At 45.6% G+C, this 24,043-nt stretch overlaps 3 protein-coding genes across 4 annotated transcripts; 1 reads left to right on the forward strand and 2 right to left on the reverse strand.

The window, feature by feature from the left end:
- Positions 1 to 902: 902 nt before the first annotated feature.
- Positions 903 to 12,177, reverse strand: RNF40 (ring finger protein 40). The gene is made up of 20 exons (XM_051999018.1): positions 11,779 to 12,177; positions 11,433 to 11,607; positions 10,411 to 10,578; positions 10,065 to 10,206; positions 9,605 to 9,811; positions 9,266 to 9,387; positions 9,030 to 9,176; positions 8,871 to 8,945; positions 8,602 to 8,721; positions 8,287 to 8,466; positions 7,264 to 7,399; positions 6,723 to 6,844; positions 5,834 to 6,300; positions 5,257 to 5,374; positions 3,990 to 4,139; positions 3,694 to 3,906; positions 3,479 to 3,604; positions 3,245 to 3,385; positions 3,053 to 3,154; positions 903 to 2,905 (listed from the first exon to the last, which is right to left on the reverse strand). Exons 2-20 carry the CDS (start codon positions 11,562 to 11,564, stop codon positions 2,729 to 2,731), a joined length of 3,045 nt encoding a protein of 1,014 aa, XP_051854978.1. The 5' UTR covers positions 11,565 to 11,607; positions 11,779 to 12,177; the 3' UTR covers positions 903 to 2,728.
- Positions 12,178 to 12,274: 97 nt separating this feature from the next.
- Positions 12,275 to 15,926, forward strand: CFAP119 (cilia and flagella associated protein 119). The gene is made up of 9 exons (XM_051999054.1): positions 12,275 to 12,580; positions 13,012 to 13,043; positions 13,330 to 13,395; positions 13,603 to 13,772; positions 14,593 to 14,663; positions 14,865 to 14,981; positions 15,076 to 15,136; positions 15,226 to 15,303; positions 15,578 to 15,926. The coding sequence occupies exons 1-9, from the start codon at positions 12,371 to 12,373 to the stop codon at positions 15,772 to 15,774; spliced, it is 1,002 nt and encodes a 333-aa protein (XP_051855014.1). The 5' UTR covers positions 12,275 to 12,370; the 3' UTR covers positions 15,775 to 15,926.
- On the reverse strand, positions 15,853 to 23,637 carry PHKG2 (phosphorylase kinase catalytic subunit gamma 2). 2 transcript variants are annotated; one of them, XM_051999038.1, is made up of 10 exons: positions 23,524 to 23,637; positions 22,903 to 23,015; positions 19,705 to 19,880; positions 19,370 to 19,424; positions 18,677 to 18,742; positions 18,317 to 18,480; positions 17,123 to 17,213; positions 16,885 to 17,038; positions 16,667 to 16,792; positions 15,853 to 16,459 (listed from the first exon to the last, which is right to left on the reverse strand). In XM_051999038.1, the coding sequence occupies exons 1-10, from the start codon at positions 23,596 to 23,598 to the stop codon at positions 16,175 to 16,177; spliced, it is 1,305 nt and encodes a 434-aa protein (XP_051854998.1). In that variant the 5' UTR covers positions 23,599 to 23,637; the 3' UTR covers positions 15,853 to 16,174. The 2 variants fall into 2 exon arrangements, with proteins under 2 accessions (XP_051854998.1, XP_051854990.1); XM_051999030.1 differs by having other exon boundaries at positions 23,458 to 23,574.
- Between the last annotated feature and the right edge of the window lie 406 nt (positions 23,638 to 24,043).

Below are 24,043 nucleotides of genomic sequence, written 5' to 3' on the forward strand. Positions count from 1 at the left end.
CCACATACAATCAGTTGTTGGGGATATCCCTTAAATTTGTTGCTTTTCACTAAAGCAGAGCCCCCTTTCAAAGCTCTGCTCAGATGCCTCTGCCTTCCTGAAACTTCCCCATCATTCCAGCTGAAGGCCTTTTTGCTCTTTTCCCTTGCTGGAGGACCCAGTTTGCTCCTCTCCTTGGCCACCATCACTACTTACATCATAGAATACTTCTGGGCACACCTGTTACATTGCCCCCAGAATCAAATACAATCATTTGCATCTAAGTGGGGCAATTCAGGAGAAACACTGGTGCATTTGAGTGGCCTAAGACTTCTTGCCTTGTCAAGATATTTGGCGAGTTGGGAAGTTAAATACATATAGGAAGCTCCTATAATAAACAGTCCAATTGTGAGATGGACTGGTTTGGGGAAAAAGCTTCTTAAAACTGGTGGGTTTAATACCACATTGGGTTTCATAACAATGTGGGGGTCATAAAATTATGATTTATCATCAGCAAATATTTGATTGATATACCTATTTCATATACTTATCTACTTGGGGTCATGTAAAATTTTCTCCTCAGGCGAAAAGGACTTATGAGTGGAAAAAAATCTAAGAAGCTGTGGTTTAGGGTAACAAAAATGCAGTGCAAATGAAAAGCACAAGGACATAAAATCAAAAGTCCTTGGCTAGGTTTATAAAAATATCTATGGAAAGAAAGAAACCCATAGAGTCTGCTGGTAGCTCTCTCATACTCTTGGACTCTTCGTCCAGGACTAAGATGGTTGGTTCCATGGACTAAGATGAAAAGAACTGGTTTGAGTTTAGAGAAGATTAAAGGAGTCCCTTCAGGCCTTGACAATCTATATTTTTCTAAAAAATACAGTACTCTATCTAGTGGTTAAAATCACTCAACTAAAATGTGATCTTCAGGGAAAGTTTTAATGTTTATTCTTCACAACAAATATCAATCAATCATACAAGAAATCTAACACAAGGCATCTGGGTCCAGGCATATAGAAACTTGAAAAAAATAAATCTTGCTCCTCCTTGGTAATGAAGTCATGAGATATGATGTTGGTGGGAAAGGTGTAGAGAGAGGGATGAGAATGGAAATTGGACACGAGGAAGAATATTTAGATGGACTCAGATGTGAGAATCTGTTACTGGAAAATCTTTTCAGCTATGGTGTTGTCTTGTATTACACTTGTCTTTAAGCTTCCCTCTAAGAATTGCTCTCTACTCCATTTGTTATCATCAGATGGAAAAGACAGAACTGGGGTAGCTAGAGCTTAGAGATGAGGAGGCTCAGGGAAAGCATGAGAGGACAGCTAACCTAAGGTCTTCTAATTCTTAAGACTCGGTTCCATCTCTAGCATATGGGACTCCAAGGTCCTGCAGGACAACCGAGAAGGTTGGAGCTGAAGGCTAGAACTTTTGAAAGAGAGACAGATGGAGCAAATACACAATGGATTGAAACTCCTGGACACAGGATTTCTGGAAAAAGCAGAGGAATGGGACACCTGACACTTGTCACAAAGGGAGCAAAAAGGCTTTTGCCATTTGGACAGTTTCAGTTGCAGTGGATCCTGCAGACTCTCACCATTCTGAGAGGTCCTCCTCCTGACCTGAGGATGTAGTCCCAGCCTCATCCAATAATACAGGCCCCAAAGTAGGAAGACCCAGGTGTACCAGGCTGAGAAGTTGGTAGCTCCTTACAGAGAAAAGAGAGGGAGAGTGAGAAGGGTAGAGGGGGAAAGAAAAGATGAGGGAAAGAGAAAGATAGAGACAAAGAGGCAGAGAGACAGACAGAAGAAGAGAGGAAAGAAAAAGAGAGATAGAGATAGCCCTTCATGGATCAGCCAACATGGGAAAGGCTTCCTTCCCAGGCCCAAGAAGGTGAGATGACTCCTCTTGGTGCACAATCCAATCTCTCCAACAACAGAGAATGTACCCAGTGGGGCCAGCTCCTGATTCATATGCAGCTACAAGTACTTTGGAGAGGCTCTTCAAGATGGAAGTTAAAAAAATGGGAAATCTTTCTCTGGGAATGAGACTAATGCTTCTTGGTGCATACTGTTAAGTGAAAAGAAATTTCCTAGGAAGCCAGGTTGATCAATAAGGAGGAACAGCCTCAAGGAGATGAATGCCATAGAGCTTTTTGTATTGAGATAACAAGGAAAAGGTGATAGAGGAAGAAGAAAAAATTTGGATGGGTCCTGGCTACAGACTAGAATTGGAAAGAACTTTCCTTATGGAGTGATTAATGTGGCAGAAAATAACTCTCTTAACCCAATCAGCCTTCAGAGGTACAAGTTCATACTAAGCTCAGGCAGACCAGACCACAGAATCACCTTCCTCTGCCAGTCTGGGTCCAGATAAGGCCAAATGGAGAAAAACAACCTTTTCCAAAGTGAGCCACTTCCTGTGACAGACCAGAGCAAAGGGTGATTTCACCAGGAGAGTTCAATCTTGGAAGTGAGTGTGAGAGTCAGGATGCCTGGGTTCTGAACCAGAAAAACCAAGGTCTGAAGGTGTTGTTGAATAAACTCACACATGCCAAAGGGATGCAGTGTTCGAGGGCTGGATGGCTAAGGTCCAAAGCAGAAAGGAAAAAAGGCTTGGAGAAATGACTCCTGAGGTCTAAGCTCAGTTGACAGCACCATGGAAACCATGCAGGCCTTGGTCCTCCAACCCTGTAGCTCAACCAATAGATTGTAGAAGTGGGGGAATCTGGATGCAGGTTGTCTCAGCTAATGTAGACACGGTGGAAGTCATGCGCCCCAAAAGCTGCATTACACTTGGGACATTTTCTCTGGCGGGCCTCGTAGCGGCCCCGCACGCACTCAAAGCAGAAGACATGAAAGCACTTGGTGAGGACAGCATCCTTCTTCCGGGTGTTGCAGCAGGGGCAGGTCAGCCGGGCCTGGGATACAGGGCATGAAGAAGAGTTAGCCTCAGTCAGTCAGTCCATCACCCTATTCTTTGTTTCCCCAGGCCCCAAACCTCTCCTCCTCTCTCCAAGTAAGAACCTCCAGGCTCTGCCCCAGCCTACACCACCCTGCCTGCTCACCTTGTACTCCTTGATTTCCTCCTGCAGAATCTCATCAGCATCAGCATAGACCTCTACCTTCTTCTGCTTCTCCAATTTCCGCCGAAGTCGAGAGATGTCCTCCTAGGGTAAGAGCCCCAGGGATTAGTACCTAGAAGCCCTGCTCCTGACACCGTCAATCTGAGGCCCCATGTCCTCTGACCCAAGCCTCACCTGGGCCCTCTTGAGGTTGAAGCTCTCCTTCTCTCGGGCCGCTCGGCTCTCGGCCAGGCAGGGCTGGATTTCCCTAAGCCGGCTTTGCACGTGTTCCAGTTGGACCTTGAGGTCCTCAGCCAGCTGTGCTGCTTCCACTGCCTAGAGGGCAGAGAGCAGATGGCAAATGAATTGGGAGTGGGGGAGAGGCTTGGGAGAAATTTGGACCATCGCTCACCCAGTCCATGCTCTCACCTTCCTCTTGTTAAGCTCCAGGGCCTGGCTCCGTAGGGTTAGCTCCTTCTCCACACTCCCCAGGCTGCCCTGAAGAACTCGCTCCTTCTCTTCTAGCTTCTGTACCACCAAAAGCTGAGCATCCACCTAGGACAGGAGAAGACGGCACCCGGGGCTCAGTGACTTTCTGACCTCACTTGTGGTTCCCCCTCTTTATCCCCTGCCAGTGTCTGCACCTGAGACTTGAGACCCAGGACCTGCTCCCCCAGCTCATCCTTCTCTTCCCGGAGCAGCTTATGAATCTGGTTGGACTTGATTCTCTCAGACATTAGTTTGAAATTGGCGTCATCCTTTTCCCGCAGCTGCTGTATAAGGCGACCATTCTGTTCCTGCATATCCTCAAAAGCCTGTCCAGTCACATCCATCTCTGAGAGCAGCGCCTCCTCCTCCTGAGGGGATATATCCAGGGTTGGTGGGAATAAAGGAGAGGTGTGGGAAGGAGAGGAACAAATGGACAACTTGACCTCCACACCTGCTTGGTGGCCCCGAGTTTGCGCTGCAGGTGCTCAATCTGTTCCTCTGCCAACCGGATCCTTCGCAGAGCATCCTCATCTGCCAATTTCTTACTCTCTTTCCTTTCCTTCTCTTCCAAGTCCCGGATCCGGCCCCGAAGCTCATCTACCTGTGGCAGGTACAGGGACTAAGTCTGGGGGGGAAGATCATTGCTGGCCTGTCTCTCTCACTAGCACCTCTGGCTTTTTCCTTTTGTAGACATGTAACCCAGAAACACAGAAAAGTCTCAGAAATGACTGTTACTCTTTACCTGCCAGAGGTATACCTACTGTTTCTCAGACATAATTCAGAACCCAAGTGAGACCATTCGCTCTCAGGACAGTGACTTACCTTAACTGTCCTTATCTAGCTTGTCGAGACTAACCTTGGCTTCTCTTTCCTACCTAAAATTTGGAATCTAGTCAAAGTAGTTGCTCCCACTCCATCAACAAGTCTGTCTTTCTGTGATTACTAGTCATCACCTTTATACTTTATCTCCTGCTGCTGCTACTAAACCTCCTTAGAATCATTAGTAAATCTCAGGGCTGGAATAGATCTCAGAGGATACCTAGTGTAGCACTTGCCTGAAATAAAAAACCTCTCTGTAATATACCTAACAAGTGATTTAGCTGGCCACTAAGGAAAGATCTCAAGTGATGGAAAATTCACTAGTTACTGTCCACTCCAATAATGGACTGCTCAAATTTTAACAAGTTTGCTAAAACATGGAAATGTAATCTAATGAGTGTCCCATGAGGTCAAACAGACCAAGTATTCTCATTTTTCTATACAACAGCCTCTTGAAGATGTGAAACCTGTTATCTGTCCTCACTAAGTATTCTATCCTCCAGGTTAAACTTCCCTAATTCCTCCAATGCTTATGGTCCTCACATGCTACAATTTTCAGCTTTATCACCATTCTGGGTCCTTCCCATGAACACAACTTAGCTTGGAGCCCACAAATGAACTCTGAAACTATGAAAGCTCCAGTTCTCTATCCTGTGTTGCTGCTCTTGCAGCCTAAGATCCCAACGAGCCTTTTTGGTCATCAAATCAAAGTGCTTCAAAGAATAGGGATTCACCGAATGATGCCCACTCTGGCTGATGCTGAAATGCCCTCTTCTCCTTCCCCAAAGGATAAAATGGCTTTGATCCCCCTCACTTCAGTCCGCAGCCATCCCTCTCATCTTTCTCCCTTCTTGACAGGAGCTCTCCAACCCCACTTGTTCCCCCCAGTCTCTTATCACCTCAGCTTTGGCCTTGCGCTCTGCAGCCATGAGCTGCACCTTGTCCCTCTGCTCCTTGGGGGCGGACTTGTACATGTCCAGCAACAGCTTCATCTCCTTCTGACTTTCTTGGGCCTTCCTGGGCAGGAAAGAAGCCAAGTTGGAGGGGAAAGCAGATTTTGTGAGAAGGAGAGTAGGGGGAAGAAGTACAGGGAAGAGGAAGAGACCAGAGTATGATGGAGATTAGCAGAAAGGGCAAAAGGAAGGGGGAAGTCCTAAGGAAGGAGCAATCAAGGTATTAATACCTGTCAAGCAGGGACCGAAGCAGAATGGAATATCTATGACCTTGAGAGCCAGAAAATCTGACCATCTACTCCAACTGAAAATGTGGCCTAGAATGGACAGGTGACTTAATCAAAGTTATTCAATGAGTGATGAAATCAGAACAAGGCAGGGCTGACTCTGAGTACTACAATTCTCCAATTATTTCACATTTATTTGCCTTATAGCTGATAAGGATGACAGAACAAATGCAGAAAGAAGTGGTAGGGAAGAGAAGACTTGGGAGAAGAGGGTGAGGAGTAGAGGTGATTCTCACTTGAGCTCCCCTCGAAGTCCCTTGAGTAATTCAGATTCCTTCCTCTTACTCTCCTCAGCCTTGGCCTTGTCTCGATCTCCCCTTGAGGAAGAGGAGGAGGAAGAGGATGTTGGGGTCCCAGACGCTGGCCCTTCCCGGTCCCGGGGCTCTCGTTTTCCTCGAGGCTCGGTCTCCCGGCTCCTGGAAGCAGGGGTTTGGGGTGCGGGGTGTGGAGTTTGGGCCTGGGTAAGAGGTACCTCCTCTTCAAAAGAGGGCTCTTCTTTTTTCACCACACTAGCTGTAGAAGCTGTGGGAGTCACTGGGGCAGACAATGACTCTTTTTTGGTCTCCTGGAGAACAGCTGGCCCTGACCCAGAACTCTCCTCTTCTTTCACCGGGGCCAGTGTTCCCCCTACTCCTGATCCCTGATCCTCAGAGGCAGTTTGGGATGGGGCTGAAGGGCCTGAGCCGATAGTTTGTGCCCGGAGCTATGAGAACCCAGAAAGGAGAGAGGTGTCAGGGCTATGGTATCTTCAGAGTGCTGAGCTCTCATTAAAGGCTGGTTCATCTAAGACCTGCCAGCCCCCTCTTTCCTCCCCACCCATCACATATTCCAGTCCACATACTTCTAATCTAATACTTTGTTGGCCCCATCAAATACGATAAATAAATATTCCGTGCCTCTGAAGTGCCATTATGCAGTCCACACCTCCATAACAAATCACTTTCCTACAACAGTTTTATAATTACAAAGCACTTTCCTCACATCCACTCTGTGAGTAGTAAAAATATTATCTCAATTTTAAGGTATGAAAAAATAAGAAAGGTAAATCAGTGACTTGTCTGGGGGAAACAAAATTAGTTTAGTGGCAGTTCTCTCTACTGATAAAACCCCATCCACGCCCCTGACCTTGCCAATCTCCGCCTGCACCTCTCTCAGCTTCCTTTTATACCGCTGTGCATCACCCTTCAGCTGATGGTTGTGGTTTTGCAGGCTGCTGATGAGGTGACGCATCTCCCGGTTAATGGGCCCTATGAACAAAAGTTCAAGGGAGGGAACTTAAAGGTGATAGCAGAAGCTCATTTGGGTTGCATATTCAAACTTTCATTCCCCTCAAAATGGCAAATAGAAAGAAGTCACATAAGTACAGAAAGCTCAGAAATTACTACCAGACATATGGATATACCCTGATAGATCTTAAACTACTTTTGTACAGATCTCTATTAGCTGATTCTCAAAAACCTCTGAAGGGAAGTGAAAGCCCTACCTTGCCACCTTTTCAGCTAGTGAAATGATTCACAGGATGTCACAGAGAGCCAAAAAGCTGGAGCTAGAAAAAGCAGACTTCTTGACTTCGAGTCTACTTGTCTTTACAATATAAATACTGTCTCAAGACTTAGGTGAGCCCCTGCTGACACCATGGACCCTCTAAATCTCCAGCATTCCTTACCTGCCTGCTCGTTGGCTGCTAGATTCTGCTCAAATTCGATCCGAAGCATCTCATATTCTTTTCGCACCTGGGCTAATGTGTCTTCTAGTTGAATCACTTCAGTTCGAAGCTTCTTTTGCAGACTCAGTTCATCACTCTGCCCATGATCAAAAACACAGAAATTAGGAGGTAGAGGTCAAAAAAAGGACATTTCTCTTATTGAATTTCCCAACCCACCGCTGGGAAACCAGGTTTCCTAACTGTGAATTCATTGCTCTTTACAATATATGCTGTCCTATCTTTAGATTAAGCTGTAAAGATACCATGCATGACCCTATTCCCTCTCTTTCCTTCAAAAGGAAGTTCAACTGGGGCTGCTAGATGGTAAAATAGATAAAAGTCAGGAAGACCAGAGTTCAAGTCCAGCTTCAGACATTTAATACTTCCTAGTTATGTGAGTCTAGACAAGTAAGTCACTTTACCCCAACTGCCTCAATCAAAAAAAACCCCCAAAACCACAAAACCAAATTCTCTGCTCTGCTATAAAGTTTAGGCAGAGTGCAGTTTAATTTGTTTCTAGACAGGAAAGGAGAATTTTTGGTTAAACATCTGTACCATTCTACCAGTAAATGATAAATCAAATAAAAATAAACCACAACCCTGTCATCTTCCCCTTTCCACCTATCCACCTTTCTGAGGAAAGAGTTAAATCTCTACATTTAAGAAAAACACACTGAATTCAAGCAGCCTCTCAGAGAAAACCACTGATGTCTAATTACAAATATTTAACAACTATACAAACTCTTTTTCACAGCTAGTCTTTATTCCCTTCACTTAGAGTGGAACTGGGTGATTGCATTAGAATACTGACTCTGCTTTTTTCCTTTCCTCATCCTACTCCCCCAGATGCTATGGTACAGCAAAGGCCTAGAGTCCTCATCTCCACTGTAAATGGTGCTCTGGGGCTTTCCTGGGGGATAGAAGGAAATAAGATGATTTAGGCTTGGGAACAGAGGAGGAGCCTGTCATAGCATTCTGCCTTACCTCCATGTGCTCAATGTGCCTCAGATGGGAGTTCTTGGTAGCAAGGAGGAGCCCCCGGGCCTCATCCAGCTGGGTCTTCACTTGCAAGGATTCGTTGTAGAGCAGAGAGAACTGGGCCTGGAGCAGTCGGTACTCTCCAGTCTCTCTGACCACCTCTTCAGGCAGGCTCCGAAGGGCTACCTGGGGAGTGGAAAAGGGGAACAGAATAATAAAATCCTGCAATAGTTAGTCCAAATCCTTTCCCACTTTAAGAAACTGCTCTCTGAAGTGACCTCTTCTTTTTATCTCTTCTCTCCTTCCTGGCCTGCTCCTTACCTTGAGCCGTTCATTGCTGCGTACAGCACCCTGCAGCTCTGCTTGAAGCTTTTCTAACTCGGCCATGCGGCTATTGGCCAACTCTTGGTTCTCTTCCAGCTCAGCATTCAGCATCTCAAACTGGGCCAGGGTGGCAAGAAAAAGGAAGAGAGAGAGAGATAGATGAGCAAAGGCACAATCAAAACGGGGCCTTGAAGAGAAGAGGAATGTCCAGGGCCAGGAAGTGTGCCCTTAAGGGAGTCATGGGGAGCAGTAGACTAGTAGCTCACCTTCTGCATACTGAGCGTGATTTGGCCTCCCTGGAAACTCCCCGAGCTCCCTGACACATAGTAGCCAGAATTGAGCTAGAATAGAATAAAAAGAACCAGAATCTCAAGAATCTAGAAACCAACCCACTGATCACCCCTTTATCCTTTCCCAGTCCCTACCTGCTCCAGAGCCTCAGCTAGGTGCTTGTTGAGTTTTTGCTCCCGTTTGCGCAATTTCTCAATGTCCCACTGCAGATCCTCTACTGAAGTCTCCATCTCTAACACCTTGGTCTCTGCTGATGTCACCTTATCTTGGAGTTCTGAATACTATGGAAGTGAAGGAGCAAGGGGTGGGGGGGGTGTCCTCTTAGCTCCTCCCCATGATTCATCAATGTGTCCCCAGTCAGCAGTCTTACTTCCAGAGAGATTCGGTGGTGCTTCTCCTGCAGCTGTGTAGTCAAGTCCTGTAGATGCCTATTGTCCTGGCCGAGCTCCCTGGTTAAAGTCCTAAGTCCTTCCCCGAGGGACTCACATTCTCCTGAAAAGTTAGGGATTGATGAGAGGGCAGTGACAACCAGAAGAAAAAGCTAGGAGCAGGAAACTGATATTGTATGACAAAAAGTTCCTAAAAGGAACTGGTAAATATCTGCAATAGGTGTGATATAAGAAGATATACACATACACCTGCTGTCAAATAAAAACTGATATGTCTCAGTTCTGAATAGAGAAAGAGGGCTGAGTGCTCCTGAGATCACCTCTGCTTTGAACTCGATGACACAGTTCTTCTACTCGCCGATGCAGGCGATCTGAGGCCTCTACCACTCTGGACACTGCAGCCTTGGAGAACTCCATGCGACCCTGGAGCTGAAGTTCTACTTCTTCACTACTGCTGGCTCCCAGGGCTGCCACAAAAGCCAAAGCTGGCTCGCTCAGAGAAGGCCGAAGCTGCAGGGTGGGCAGATCTGTAACAAAGATCCAAACATGACTGTCGCATTTGACATGGACATGCAAAAAGGTGTCAAAAGCAATACTGATGAAGCAGGGTCCTGCAGAAAGTGTGGTGCATCAAACTCTATTAGAACTCCTATCAAGTGGGCCCTTTATTAATAACATTTATGTGTTATTTTAAAATTTGTACAGTCTCCTCCCTTGATCATGGTCACTCTGCTCGTCACTTTCCTCATGATTTTTTGAGCTCTCCACTACTAGTCTCACCTCTTCTCTCTGTGGTTCCTGGTTCAGGCAGAGGGACCCCATCAAGTTCAGTGCCATCTTGGGTTCCCGGTTCCTCTGTCCTAGAGAGCAATTCTCCTCGTCCTTCATGTCGTCGGAGGAGGACTTCTACGGTTTCATCCAGCTGTGAGGGAACAACTGGAGAACGTGAATTTTCTCGAGGCTTCAATGGCAAAATTCTCTCTCCCCAAAAGGGGATTATGAAAACTCAGAAGGAGAAGATGAAAAAAGATCTCAAGGAAGAGAAAACTGATACAGTGTCTGAGGTAGCAGGAACAAGCTGTGTGGCTTAAAAGAGGCAAGAAGATTCTAGACAACTGAAACATACCTGGGCCCAATAGCGATTGACAATCAACAATGTGGCATCATCAGTGGCCTGCCGCTTTTCTAGCTTTTCAATGCGCTCTCTTAATTCATCTTCACAAGCCTGTCGTTGTTCCAGACGCTCTGCCAACTTTTTGTTCTTAAATTGCAAAACCTTCAAGTCCATCTCCTCCTGTAGAAAACAAAATGAGGAAAGGAACGTATGGGTCAGAAGGAAAAGCTGCAATAAAATGTCAAGAAAAAGAGAAATGGAAAGCAGGGTCCTGCAGAAGATCCCATAAGTTGAAAATCTCATTGCAACTTCTAACAACAGGGCCCCTTAATCACGACAATTGAATTTAAACAGCTACATATGATTTCCTTTAAGCTCCTTAACTATCCCATAAAATGGGCATCACAAATTTCCCTACAAGGAAAAAGTGAGACTAGAGAAGTTGTGACTTGTATCAGAGGTGGGATTCTGAACCAAGTTTTCCTGATTCCATCACATCACAAAGCATTAAAAATATTAATGAAACACATCTAGCCATAAAAATCACTTAATCTCTACTGAGTTGGAAGGGTAACAGAAGGACAGTATGAATGCCACAATGCTTCTCTGCAAAGACTGTCAGTGTTTGGGATGGGTTTTTTGCAATATATATTTAGATAAAAGCAAAGACAAGAATTAGAATAAGAGGGAGACAAACTGAAGTCTTCTCAGGAGCATGAGAGCAGATTTGGATAGATCCAATCACATAAGTAAGGACTTTAAAGTTTACATAGTTCCATTCTTGGCAGTTAACCTCTTGCAGATCAGAAACCTGAAGCTCCTAGGGAACATAATTGACTTGGCCACGGCCAGGGATCGAGATCCAAGTTTCTGGTTTTGGGGTTCCAATTTCGGGTTCTTCCCAATGCATTGGTCAGGGTGTTGCTGTGGGCATGGGCAATAAAGGATGGGGGGTGAGGTGTGTGTGTGGAGGGGGTTGGACGGGGAATAGGTGGAGAAAGGTAAGGTAGGTAAAGAGGAGGGGCTGCACTGACCGTGGAGGAGATGCCTCCCAGGCGGATGGGCTCAATAAGGGTGGTCGTGGTCTTCTCCTCTCGATTCTGCTTCTTCTCCGAGGGGCCCGAGCCCCCATCCCCGGCTGCGCGCTTGTTGCCGGCCCCCGACATGGCAGCAAAGAAAGTGGGCGACCCGAGGCGGTTCCTCCTTCACCTGGGGGAGAGGCGGGGCCCGGGGAGACTCAGGATTCCAGAGGGGACGATGGGGCCTTACTCCTCCCCCCCCCCCTTCCTTCTTATCTTTTCCCAGAAAGACAGTTCCCCACGTGACCAGAGGCCTCCTTCCCCGGGTCCGGGCCATCAACAGTCCCAAGAGATCGCTCACCTGTTCCAGCCGCCACCAAACGCCGCCATGGTGCACGTCACCGGATGTCGCGTCGAATTCCTCCAAAGTGCGCAGGCGCCGAGGAGTGGGCGGGTACACGGAAAAACTTGTGTGTTTTCTTTTCCTATTGGTTAGAACCTCGAGTTTAGAACTGCCTCCTGCCTCCTGCCTTCTTACCCAGCAGCCCATCCTCTTCCCCTTGATTGGTGAAATGACAAAGTACCATAGCAACCGCCTCCATACTACATTTTCTCTATCTGAATAACCCCACCCTTTTCTTTATTGGTAATTGAGAGAACTGAACATCTATACGCGGCAGAAAATATTGCGTTTGCGCAGTATTTTTCCATTTATTGGTCCGTTCTTAACCCCTGTCACGCCTTTACCCCGCCCTCAAAGCAACCTTAGCAACCGCTAACCCAGCAACGACGCTTCTCACGGATTGGCAGAACCAGACTATTTCTTGGTCCTGATTGGCTAACGTGTACCACAGGGGGCAGGTCCTCGATGCTCTGAGCCATAGCCTAGGCCTGAAGGCATACAAGGCGGAGGAACAGCAGAGGCTGGGACGGCGGCAGCCGCAGGTGACACGATGGAACGGAGAAAATCTAGTGGAGTTTCTGGAATAAACTCTAGACTGGGATTGGGCCTGAGGTCAAACTCTGAGAAGCTGCTGGACGCGGCCCTTGGCCTGAACCAGGAAGCAGAACTGAATTTAGGGATGGAGAAAGAATCAAATCTAGAGTCAGAGTCGGAACCTGGAGAAAGCAAAGAGGAGGAGCCAGGCGCCAACCTGTTGCCGGTGAGGGCGGGGCACATTCATTTGCTCACAAATTTTCATCCGGGAGATTTACCCTTAGCTTTCCCTGTAGCTATGCTGTACACCTGTAATTCAGGAGAGCGGTCGGTTTTTAGGATTTCCGACCCCTTAGTGTTTTCTCTGGGGCTGGCCAATCTTTTGCAAGACTTTATCCCCGAGCTTTTCTGCGAAGAACTGCAGAAACCCGGATTCTTATCTTTGAGACATTTTCGCTGCATCCCTGGGAATGGGGTGGGGAGTGCCTGGCTGGTGACTCCTTAAATGTTCCTACGCCGGGAACTGTCTAACTCAGAGCTTCGGGCAGCTTCGCCTCCTTCACCCCTTCGGATTTTCCTTTAGAATGCTCGTGCGCAGAGATTCCTGGGGCTCCCACTAACCTAACAGTATTGTCACACAGCCCTCTTTCTCCACAGCCGCCACTTCCTCAGCCCCGGATCTACTTATGGTGAGCTGGGGACGCCGGGTGGGGCTGGGAGAGAGATCTGGTTAAGGGCGTTGAATGGGGGGAATGTCTCAATCATACAGCAGGAAAAGGATTTTAGGATTCACCTAGTCAAAACTGCTTCATTTTACAGATAAGGAAACAGGCCTTGAGAGAGTCAAGCAGAAAGCTGATAAAAACTAAGACTAGAATTCAGGTCTCTTGACTCTCAATCCAGTTGCCATGGTGGACTCCTCCAATTACCTCCCGTTTTTTCTCTCCCCCCTCCACCCTACCCCCCAAATGGCAGGAAATACCTGGATGTGCATTCCATGGACCTGCTGGAAAAAACCACCACCTTGGAAGAGATGCAGGAGTACGGGCTAAGTGAATAAGAGGGTTCGAATAGATTACCTCCTTCCCCCCCACCCCAATAATGTTTCTTTGGATGAGGAAAACAAGGAGGGAGGGAGCTCACAGCAGGAGGAAAGAGACCTTCCTAGGAATCCAGGATGGGGTGACTCAAAAGGATCTTTTACTCCTGAACTGTTTGCTCTCTACCCTCACCTTAATCCACTCCAAGGTTGCTGGCAGAACTGCTAGGCTTGGGGAGGAAAGACAGGAGCCCCAAGGAGGCAGTGATTCTGGATATGTTTTGCCACACCTTGATCTTCTGCCGGCAACAGCACTTCTCTCGGGAACAGACCTCCGCTGCTTGTGCTCTGCTTCAGGACCTCCACAAGGCCTGTATTGGTGAGTGGTAATGTTGAGCCCCAGGGAGAAGGGCTCTGCAGGGATTTTTCAGATCCAGCCTGAGAAAGGAGGGTAGTGGGGGGGGTGGTTATGGAGGAAATGAGGTAGGAAAGGCTAAGGACAAGGGTGATGAGCTCTCTTGGCACTGGCTTTGCAACTAGTGGTAATGGTGAGGCTGAGCTTCTCAGTTCATAAATGAACCCAGAAGCTACATAGCTAATTTATCTTGTAGCCATTTTTTTTTTTTTTAATTTGCATGTTATCTCCATTAGGGTGTGAGCTTTTGAGGATGGGTAGACTTTTTTGCCTTTGTATGCCCAACAATTAGCTGGTGCCTGGCACATAGAAGGCACTTAAAGCTTATTAATTTGATTTGTACAGAACATGCAGTCAAAAGGAAGGTTAACAGCAGAATATTGGGAGGGACCTCAAGAGTTTTATTTTAATCTTTTGTAGAGGAGCAAACAGGCCCAGGGAAAGGAAATTACTTATTTCAGATGACCATGACAGATAGTAGTGAATAGAAATCGTCTCGGAAACAGGAAGCCATGGATTCAAGTGTTACCTCTGATACATACTGGCTGTGTGATAGTGAGCAAGTCATTAAGTTTAACTTTTCAGTGTTCTAGGTAACTCTTTTAGAAGTTGCAGAGGTACTGCCATCCTGCATCGGATGGGAGCAAGAATATTTCATCCTAGAGTTCTCTATACCACTACAGTTAGGGACTCAATTCCCATTCCTAGATCTAGGTAATTTCATTCCTTTCTTTCCATATGGTTGAGGGAGTTATTACTGTCACTCATCTTCCCTTTTCCACAGCAACCCCCTTGGGCAACGTGGAAGACTGTTTCCGATTCTTCACCAGCCTCCTCTTCTGCCATGGAGTCAGGGTCAGTTCCACCATAAAGAAAATGAGAACTCTGAAGAATTTATCCCCATCCAATGCTGTGTCCAGCAGAATTTCCTATATTTCCTTCCTTTACTACCTCAAGTCCTAGGAGGCCAAAGCTACAGTACTTTCTCCCTTTCTCTGCTCTGAAGGTTCTGTAAGAAAAAAGAACCAAGCTATATATTCTTACCCTTTCTCACAGCGTCCCCCCTTCAGCATTGACCTATTTGGAGAAGAACAGCTGCTGAGCCTGTCAGATTATATCATCAACACTTATTTCCGTCATTTTAAGCTCTACAAGTATGTCTTCACCCCTCAGGTACTGGTCCCATAGAATATAAATCTCCTAGTCTATTCCTTCCCCCATTTTCCTGTCTTAACATTGTCATTCTTCTCTCCCTCTGCTCACCCAGGTGCGGTTAGACTTGTCTTTGCGTTATGTAGGTCTGCCTGAAGTAAAGCCCTCAGCAGATGGTAAGAAGGGTAGAGATTAAAGTGGGCCTGAGAAAGGGTTGGGAAGTGATGCTCTAAGGCTCATGGCTCCACTGCCTTCCATCTTTCAGTCCAAGAGGAAGAAGAGGTAGATGAAACACCTGCTCCAGAAGAACCAGCACCAGAAATAAAAACTGATCAAGAGCCAAGTAAGAAATCAAGGGGCACTTGTTTCCCCAAGTCTTCCCTGGGAAGCTGTTCTTTCTTACCCTATAGGGAAAAAAAATTTCTTCCATTTCCTTCTAGTCAAAGGGAGTTCCTTAAGGACTAAACTGAGTCCATTATTTCCTACTTCCCAGGACACTCCCTGACATGACACTGTGACACTCTATGAATCCCCTTTCCTTATAATTTGGGACTGAGGTTCTCTTATGAAAAAGATTCCTTCAGCTCAAGTTTGAATTGCTTTTTCAACAATCCCAGGTCCGGGCGATATACTCCGAGATTTCATCTCAGCCCAGCTTACCAAGGAGCTGGGGCAACTCAGGCAGATGGTAGAGGCACGGCTGAAGGCTGGCGAGGAGCAGCTCAATAGCAGGCTGGTTGCCCTTGAGACTCCTACCTTGACCTCCAAGAGCAAAAGCAAAGCCAAGTCACCCCAGGGCTATTTACCCAAATAAAAGCCTGGGCCAGAAGTACCCTGTCCCTTCCCCCAGGTCCCCTTCTGAGCATCTTCTCACTCCACCTTGAGAGACAGCTTGTTCCCCAGTGTGCAGGATGATTTATTTCACATGAAAAATGGACAGCAACAGCAAAGATGTGAATATCATTCTCAACTGGTCCCTTTTTCTTCTGTTCAAGTCCTGTCCTGTAGTCCTGAGCAACAGGGATGGGGGCATAGAGCTGACCCCCTTTACAGTAGCATCATCATCAGAGAGCACAAAGAGAAGGGAAGAATGCATTCGGCCAGAGTCCACGGTGACCGAGTTGACTGTAGCCCTCAGATTGGGAAACATGAACTTCCCAAAGCTCTTGGGCTAAGAAAACAGACTTCTGGGGGCCCCAGGATGGAGGTCTTAACTATGCAACAATAGATTCATCATCAGTGTTGGTTGGATCTCCCTCCTCGTCTGGATTATAGCCCAGGTATGGGCTAGGAGGCTGGTGTTGGAAGAGGGCAGCCCTATTCTGTTGCTCACCCTTCTTTACCCAGTGTCCATAGAGGCGGAAAGCACAACTGTCAATGAGTTGCCTCACTGGTCGAAGCCCATATGGGTCTCCTAATAGAGCTCCCTTGCTCAAGGGCCTTACCCGACGAGTACTCAGGGCTACTCGACCTGCAGCCAACACTGTCCATACTGCTACCTAAGAGGAAAAAGAAACAAGAGAAACAAGATCATGGACATACTGAATGTACACAAACAAACTAATACGTATATGAAGAATAGTTGGGTCCCAGGGAGACAATATCATCTCTATCACCTAGGTCTAAGGGAAAAGTTAGATGTGGTGGTAGTAGATTTTGTTTTCCTAAGATATTTTGTCTTGTAATATTTTCTCTTTGTTCCTTACCCTAAATCGCTGGATGGGAGAAAGGCTCCAGGCCTGGCTACCCTCACAGCGTTGGAAGAAGGGATGCTGCAGGGCCTGCTCTGCAGTCAGTCTTTCCTCAGGATTCACCCGGAGCAGCCTTGAGATCTGAGAGAGGGCAGGGTCCATGAGAAACTTCTTCCCCTGATTCCTGGACTATTACTGTAACTCACCCCATTTTGAGACTTTGATCTACTCACCAGATCTTTGACAGTTGCTGATCGGTCATCCCATTCTGGTGACCTGAACTGGTAACGGCCCTCCATGATCAATCGTAGCATCAGAATCTGGCGTCTGTGCCAGAATGGGGGAGAGCCAGCCAGGAGTGTGAACAGGATCACCCCACAGGCCCAGCTGAGGAGGGAAGATCATCAGGTTTGTGATCAGGGAATGAAATGAAAGATAGATAGAACAACAAACAAGTAACTAGGGACTCACATATCAACTTCCTTGCCATAGCCAGGGTGGGTTTCATCCATAGAGCACTTCAGAATCTCTGGGGCTAAGTATCCTGGGGTCCCACACAAATCTGGACAGATAAGGAATATATGTTATGGATACTACAAATATCCTAATGCTGGCCCCTGGAGCTTTGATTATTAAAACAACTTCTAGCTAGTTTCCCTACCTCTAGGCTGTTCCCTCTCCTCCAATTCATTATATTTATAGCTATTGGGTGGAGTGTCATATATTTTCCTTTTATCGTTCTCCTACTGAAAACACCAGCTTGATCACATATTTGATTAAATCCACAATTTCTTTGACTTAGATAAATATCAAGGCCTTCTCTAACCTTCTTTCCTTATTCATCCAATACACCTCTACTACTTCAGTCAACCAAATCTGTTTATAATTCCACACATGATTTGCTCATTTCTAACCTTCAAAACATTTTTTCTTGGAATATTCTACTCTCTTCTCTCTGCCAAGCCATTAAATCACACCTTTTTCTAAACTTATTTCCTCTGTGAACGTTTCCCTAGTTACCAACACAATTCCAAATTCTCAGTATCTTAAGGAATCCTAGCATGTATAAATCCCTAATATTAAAACTGGAATGTTTGGGGAATGCAGTATAATAACTCACTTTTTTAGCTTAATAAAAACTCCTTGTTTTAAATCTTGTTACTGAAAATCCTTCTAAAACACTAATTCAGAAGAACTAATACTCTTTTAGTAAGAGACCTAGTAGAGCCTCAGAGAAGTACTTGCTAAAAAGTCAGTATCTTTCCAATATTGTAGACAAAAGAAATTAGAATCTGTGATGGCTCCAAATCATATAATCTTTAAGACTGTGCTATGAATAAATTGTGATTAGCCTATTTATAAGTGAATTGTCTATTTTACCCCGAAATTGACTGGCTCACAGTCTAACTGGAACTTTCTACTTATTGCTGGATTCCAGTTAACTGAGATTCCATCTTTTGTTCAGTACTTCTTTGACAAGCTGTGACTTAACTTTCTAAAGTTATCTCACAAAGATCATTTTCTCAACCTTCCTAGAATGAATTCTCTGAACACAGACTTCTACACATCCTTAATGACTTCTCCTTTTAAGTCACTACCTTTATCAGGTCTTTAGTCCCCTTCTCAACCAAGATTCAGTTGCTCAGGATGACTGATTCCTCTTACCACGAAGTTTCTCTCCAGGTTCCACATGGCAGGAAAAACCAAAATCAGAAAGTCGAATCTTCAAATTGTCATCTAGGAGAATATTCTCAGGCTTCAAGTCACGGTGCACGATGTTGTTGGCATGTAGAAAACTCACAGCCTCCAGCAGAGACCTCATGATAGCCCTAGACAAGGAAGAGCCTAATTCTCTGCAACCCCCAGAGCCAGCAACTTTCAAATCTAGCAGTTCTTTCCCTATCCCCTCCTTTTTTCCAGGCCACCCAGAAAGTCTTTCTTCTTTTAATTCCCTCATTCCCTGGATACCAAAGTCATTGCCCTTTTCTTCCCTTTGGTTTTCATCCCCTGGGTCTCCTTTTTTACCTGGCCTCCTTCTCTGTGAGAGCAACCTTTTCTGTGAGGTAGTCAAATAACTCTCCTTTCCGCATCCTAAAAGATGAAAGGTCAATGATATGATACATCTCGATGGAGAAGCTAAGGGGAATCCAACCATTGTCTTCTTTAAATTTAGTTCAATTAAACAATACTTATTAAATTTCCACTGATGTGCAAGGTCATCACCATACTAGTATACAAAAACAAAAAAGAAATAGCCCCTTACAGTCTCTTCTCCTGGAAGAAGCTAAAAGGCCTACAATTCATTCTAAGACTGACAAATCTAAGTTTAAAAAACTGAGGCAATCACTCAGGTTGGTCAAACAGGGTCTCCTACTTATAGATTGTCAAAACCCTAGAGGAATGGATGTCCATCACTTAAGCAGTCACACAGGATACCATTGAAGTATTTAAAATATTATTCTAGGATTTATTTTAGCTCAGTGATTTATCTTTTTCAATGCCTTCTTAAGTATATTTACCTTGAGTTGATTAGTCGTTCTTACTAAGAAGCACAAAAGGAAAAGGGAGGGAAAACTGGGAATACAGGGTCCATAGCCAAAGAAAAAGAACTAAAGATGCGGGGAGCAGGTTTTCACACCTATAGAATAGTGAAGTTAGGGAAATGGGTCAGACAGAAGGCTACAGAAAATTTTCAAATGCGGGCAGGGAGATACTCACAGGTCAAACACCAGGAACATGAAGCTAGAAGACTCATAGGAATCGATGAGAGTGACTGAGGAAAGAAGGAAAAAGAGAAGAAAAGACATAGAAATGGAAAGGAGTAGACACATTAAGGGTGCTTTTTTATTAGGTGGAGATATGGGGGCTATTATACAGAAGGGAAAAGGTAAAATGGAGAGTTATGGGGTCCAACAGCTTCTGAATTCATGATGGCACAAAGCCTGAAGGGGATGAATAGGCAATGTTGGGATAGTAAGGAGAATCTTTGGAGGGACAATGATAGGGACTGGTCAGGGTAGTTGGGTTATCAAAGAAAGGAGGTATAGCCTCACTGATGTGGGGGTGGCCAGCAACCTGGCGCAGGATCTGGGTTTCTCTTCGAGTTGCTTCTCGCACCTCCTCCAGTTGATCAGGACTCAACCTTTCAGCGGTAACCTCCATGATCTTCACTGCAAACTCCTGGCCAGTAGCTCGGTGAACACATCGCCTGACCACAGAACTTATGCCCCTGGTTGAGGGAAGGGGGAGGAACAAAAAGGGATGGTGAGAGGGCTGAATCTTGTCCCTCCCCCCAATTAATGTAAAGATAATTTTCAACATTCACTTTCATAAGATTTTGAATTTATTTTTCCTCTTCTTCCCCTTACCTAAGACAGCAAGCAATGTGATATAGATAATAAGTGCAATCATATTTAACATTAATCATGCTGTGAAAGAATCAGAACAAAAAGGAAAAAGACACACACACAAAAGTGAAAATAATATGCTTCAATCAACATTCAGATTCCATAGTTCTTTCTCTGGATAGCATTTCCCATCATGGGTCTTTTGGAATTGTCTTTTATCATAGCATTGCTGAAGAGAAGCTAAGTCTATCATAGTTGATCTCACAATGTTGCTATTGTGTAGAATGTTCTCCTGGTTCTACTCACTTTACTCAGAATTGGTTCATGTAAATCCAAGTTTTCTAAATCCATCTGCTCATTTCTTATAATGCAACTATATTCCATCACAGTCATATGCCATAGCTTGTTCAATCAGCCATTCCCCAATTGATGGGGATGCCCTCAATTTCCAGTAATTTGTCACCACAAAAAGCTGTCATTTTTTGTGTATGTAGATCCTTTTCCCTTTTTAAATGATTTCTTTGGGGTTCAGACCTAGTAGTGGTATTGCTGGATCAAAGAGTATGGCCATGAACCTTTCTTCTCCCTGCCTACAACTCATACATGCCTCCAACCCCTGGTAACCTCCTTTGGACTTTATTTTTTGATTCAGATTACTTTATGGCCTCTCCCCATCACACTATATCTCTTATCCCCTCTTTTTTTCAGCTGCCTAGTTATACAGATCTCATCTATAAGATAATTCAAGAAGGATTTGTTGATTAAAAGAATATAAAGATTAGGAGTCAGCTTTGCCACTAACATACTAAAACCCAAGGTTATACGGAGGCATTCTCTTTCTTTACATTTATAATGATTTAAGGTTTGTAAACACTTGTCTCACAACATCCCTTTGAGGTAAAGAGTATAAAAAATCTCCATGTAGAAGTGAAAAAGCTAAGGATCAGAGAGATTAAATGATTTGAGGGTCATTACGTCTATTAAGTGGCAATGTCAAAATTCAAACTGAAAGTCTCTCCTGAATACATGTCCAATGCTGTTCCCACTTAACAATGATGCCTGTGTTTCTCTTTGACTTCACATGGGAACAATAATAACCTGTCGTCATTGAGAGCATCAAGTAAGACTTCATATCTTTATAACATTTAGATACTTTTTTGGGGGGAGAAGGGAAGGCAATTGGGATTCAGCAATTTACCCAAGGTCACACTGCTTGGTTAGCCCTTGAGGCTGTCTCTGAACAGAGGTCCTCCTAACATCAGGGCCAGTGCTTTATCCACTGATCCACCTAGCTGCCTCAATAGCTTCTTGTAAAACAATTTCCCAAATACAATCACAGTATCTCAATGATCAGGTCCCACATATATTTATAGCAGCATTTTTTGTAGTGGCAAAGAATCAAAACCAAAATAGATGCCAATTGATAGGAAATGACTAAACATAACTAAACAAGTAGTGGTATATGCATGTAATAAATTATTGATACTTTGTAAGAAATAATTGACATGAATATAGAGAAGCATAAGAAGATTCAGACAAACCAATTCAAAGTAAACAGAACGGGGGCTGGGGGGGGGTGTTTATATAAAAATATAAACACCAACAACTTGAAACAATGCTGTGAAATATGACCAAAATTGGACCCCCAAAATTGAGGGCAAAGTATACCTTCTCACTAATTTGCACAGAGAGGGCAATGTATAGAATGTGAGACTTGGATGATTTGTTGGTTTAGTTTTGTCAAACATTCTTTTCCTATTTATATTCTTTGTTACAAGAAATTGCTTGAATGGAGAAGAGGGATATATCAGGAAGTGAAAGGAATGTGAAACAAATACTAGCAAAATAAGACTTTAAATTTTAAAAGACCTCAGAGATCACTTATCCAAAGTACACTTACACAACTAAGTATCATGACAATTATCCCTGGCTGAATGAATGGTCTGGGCAGTTGCTAAACTTGTGCATAAAGATCTCTTTCAATCAGGAGGCAACAGGCTCTTCCATGTCTATATAGCTCTAATAATTTCAAATGTTTTATTTTAAACATAAATGTGCTTTATGTGCAACTTTTCTACCCATGGTTTTTAGGTATTTTCTGGAACCAAGCAGAATAAGAAGTCTGTTCAAATCCTATCTCTATCACTTCCTCCGGTGATCTCAGAAAGACACTTTCACCTCTTTGGGCCTCAGGTCTTTGCTCTACAGAATAAAGCAGCTGGACTAGATGACCTTTTTTGCTATAAATCTACAATCCTACATAAAATCCCTCTTCTATATGACAATAGCTATTATGTCCCTAGACCTTGGTTACTTTATCTGTAAAAGAAAGAGAAGTGGTTTCATTCTGGCTCTAAATTTAAAGATGCTAGGACTCTCTCTGAAGCATTTTTTTTCCAGGTTTAACAGCCTTTAAGACTCTCTCTGAAGCATTTTTTTTCCAGGTTTAACAGCCTTTAACAAGTTTCCTGTAACACGGTACTTGGTCCCAAATAGAAACAAGTAAGCAGGACAGAATTCCCTAACTTTTAAACGAGGAAGCCGGGGCCTAGTGAGATGATGGGACTAGTCGAGGTCACATACACACGAGTCAGTGTCAAAGCCAAAGCCTGAAATTCAGGTCTCCAAACTCTTTCTGTGCACAGGGACACAGTCTTTCCTCTCAAATGAAGTAACATCTCCGAGAGCACTTTCGTTTATTCCCAGGTGAGTTTAAGAAGCAAATCCAATGTTGTCTGGGTATCTTTACTCCAGCCCAGGTCTGACAGCACAGGGAAGCCTTTGGCCAGTCACTTCCTTCAGGTCTGTGTGGTACGGGCTGATGATCTCTAAAGTCTTTTTGGTCTGCCAGACGCCGGTGAAAACAAGCCCCCCCAACCCCTTCGCAGGAAGGGGAGGCCCTACCTGCCAATGACATCCTTGGGGTCGTACTTCTGATAGAACTCCTTGGCTGCAGCCCAGTCGGGGAGCTCATCCTCCGGCCCCACGTCCAGCGTCATCTTGAAAGACTGTGGAGCCTGCGAGGACGCGGAGGGGAGGGCGGCAAGGGAGGGGAAGGAGGGCAGTGAGATCCACCAGCCCGAGCTCCGGGGCTGAGACGGGGGGGACACGCATCGGGAGTCCCTGAAGCGCCGAGCGAGCGGCTGAGGAGCCAGGATCTTAAGGGAAGGGGAAGGGGAAGGGGAGGGGGAGGGGGAGGGGGAAAAGAAGGAAGACACTGAGGAATTGAGATTGAGGGAGACACCCTAAAGAGAAGTCTGAAGCCGAGGGAAGGGTTAGGGGGGAAGGGAAGAGGGGGAGGAGGGATGGGGGGGGTCGGGAAGGTGCAGAGGGAAGGGGAAAAGGGGGGAACCGCGGTAGCGGGGAGGAAAAGTGGGACCGTTGGCACGCAGGCGCACTGGGAAGGCGGGGGGGGGCGGGGAGGGTTAAGGGCGTGGGGTCTCGCTCGGTCTCACCCACCCGGCAGAAGGGGAGGGGGTTGGGGGGATGCCCTAGGAGGTTCGGGGTCTCCGCGAGGTCGCTCACTCTAGGATTCTGGGCTCGCTGCTTCAAGTCAGTCTCCCAACAACTGGAGGCCGAGGCCTCAGACTCCGCCCCCATCTTTTTCAGGCCGAGCCCTTCGACCAATCAGACACACCGCTCCCTCGCTTCCACTCCTCCTCCTTCCCCAGTACGTCAATCTTGTGGTCTGGGACCTGAGAAGGCTAGCCAGTAGGAAGCTGACCCTAGACCCGGAGGAAAAGAGGAGAGGTGGATCTTGCCCTTCTCGGATGGGAAAAAGGACTACTTTCTCCAATCGGCGTGCAGCAAAGGCAGACAGATGGGCGGGCACATTTGACTCGGGAACCCTGGGAAGGAACCCCGGAAGTGGTGGAGTTCATTAAGTGGATATAGACTGTTCTTTCTGAAGTGGGGTCTCTATGAGCGGGATGGAGGAGTGCAGTGGCACTTGTTACCTAGAACCATGGTCACGTGCCCCATCCTAGGTCACTCGCTGTCCGATTATTCATGCCCAGAGGCATGGTTTAACTTGGCCCATAGACCT

The sequence above is a fragment of the Antechinus flavipes genome, chromosome 1 (genome assembly GCF_016432865.1).
Source record: "Antechinus flavipes isolate AdamAnt ecotype Samford, QLD, Australia chromosome 1, AdamAnt_v2, whole genome shotgun sequence".
In the NCBI taxonomy this organism is placed as follows: domain Eukaryota; kingdom Metazoa; phylum Chordata; class Mammalia; order Dasyuromorphia; family Dasyuridae; genus Antechinus; species Antechinus flavipes.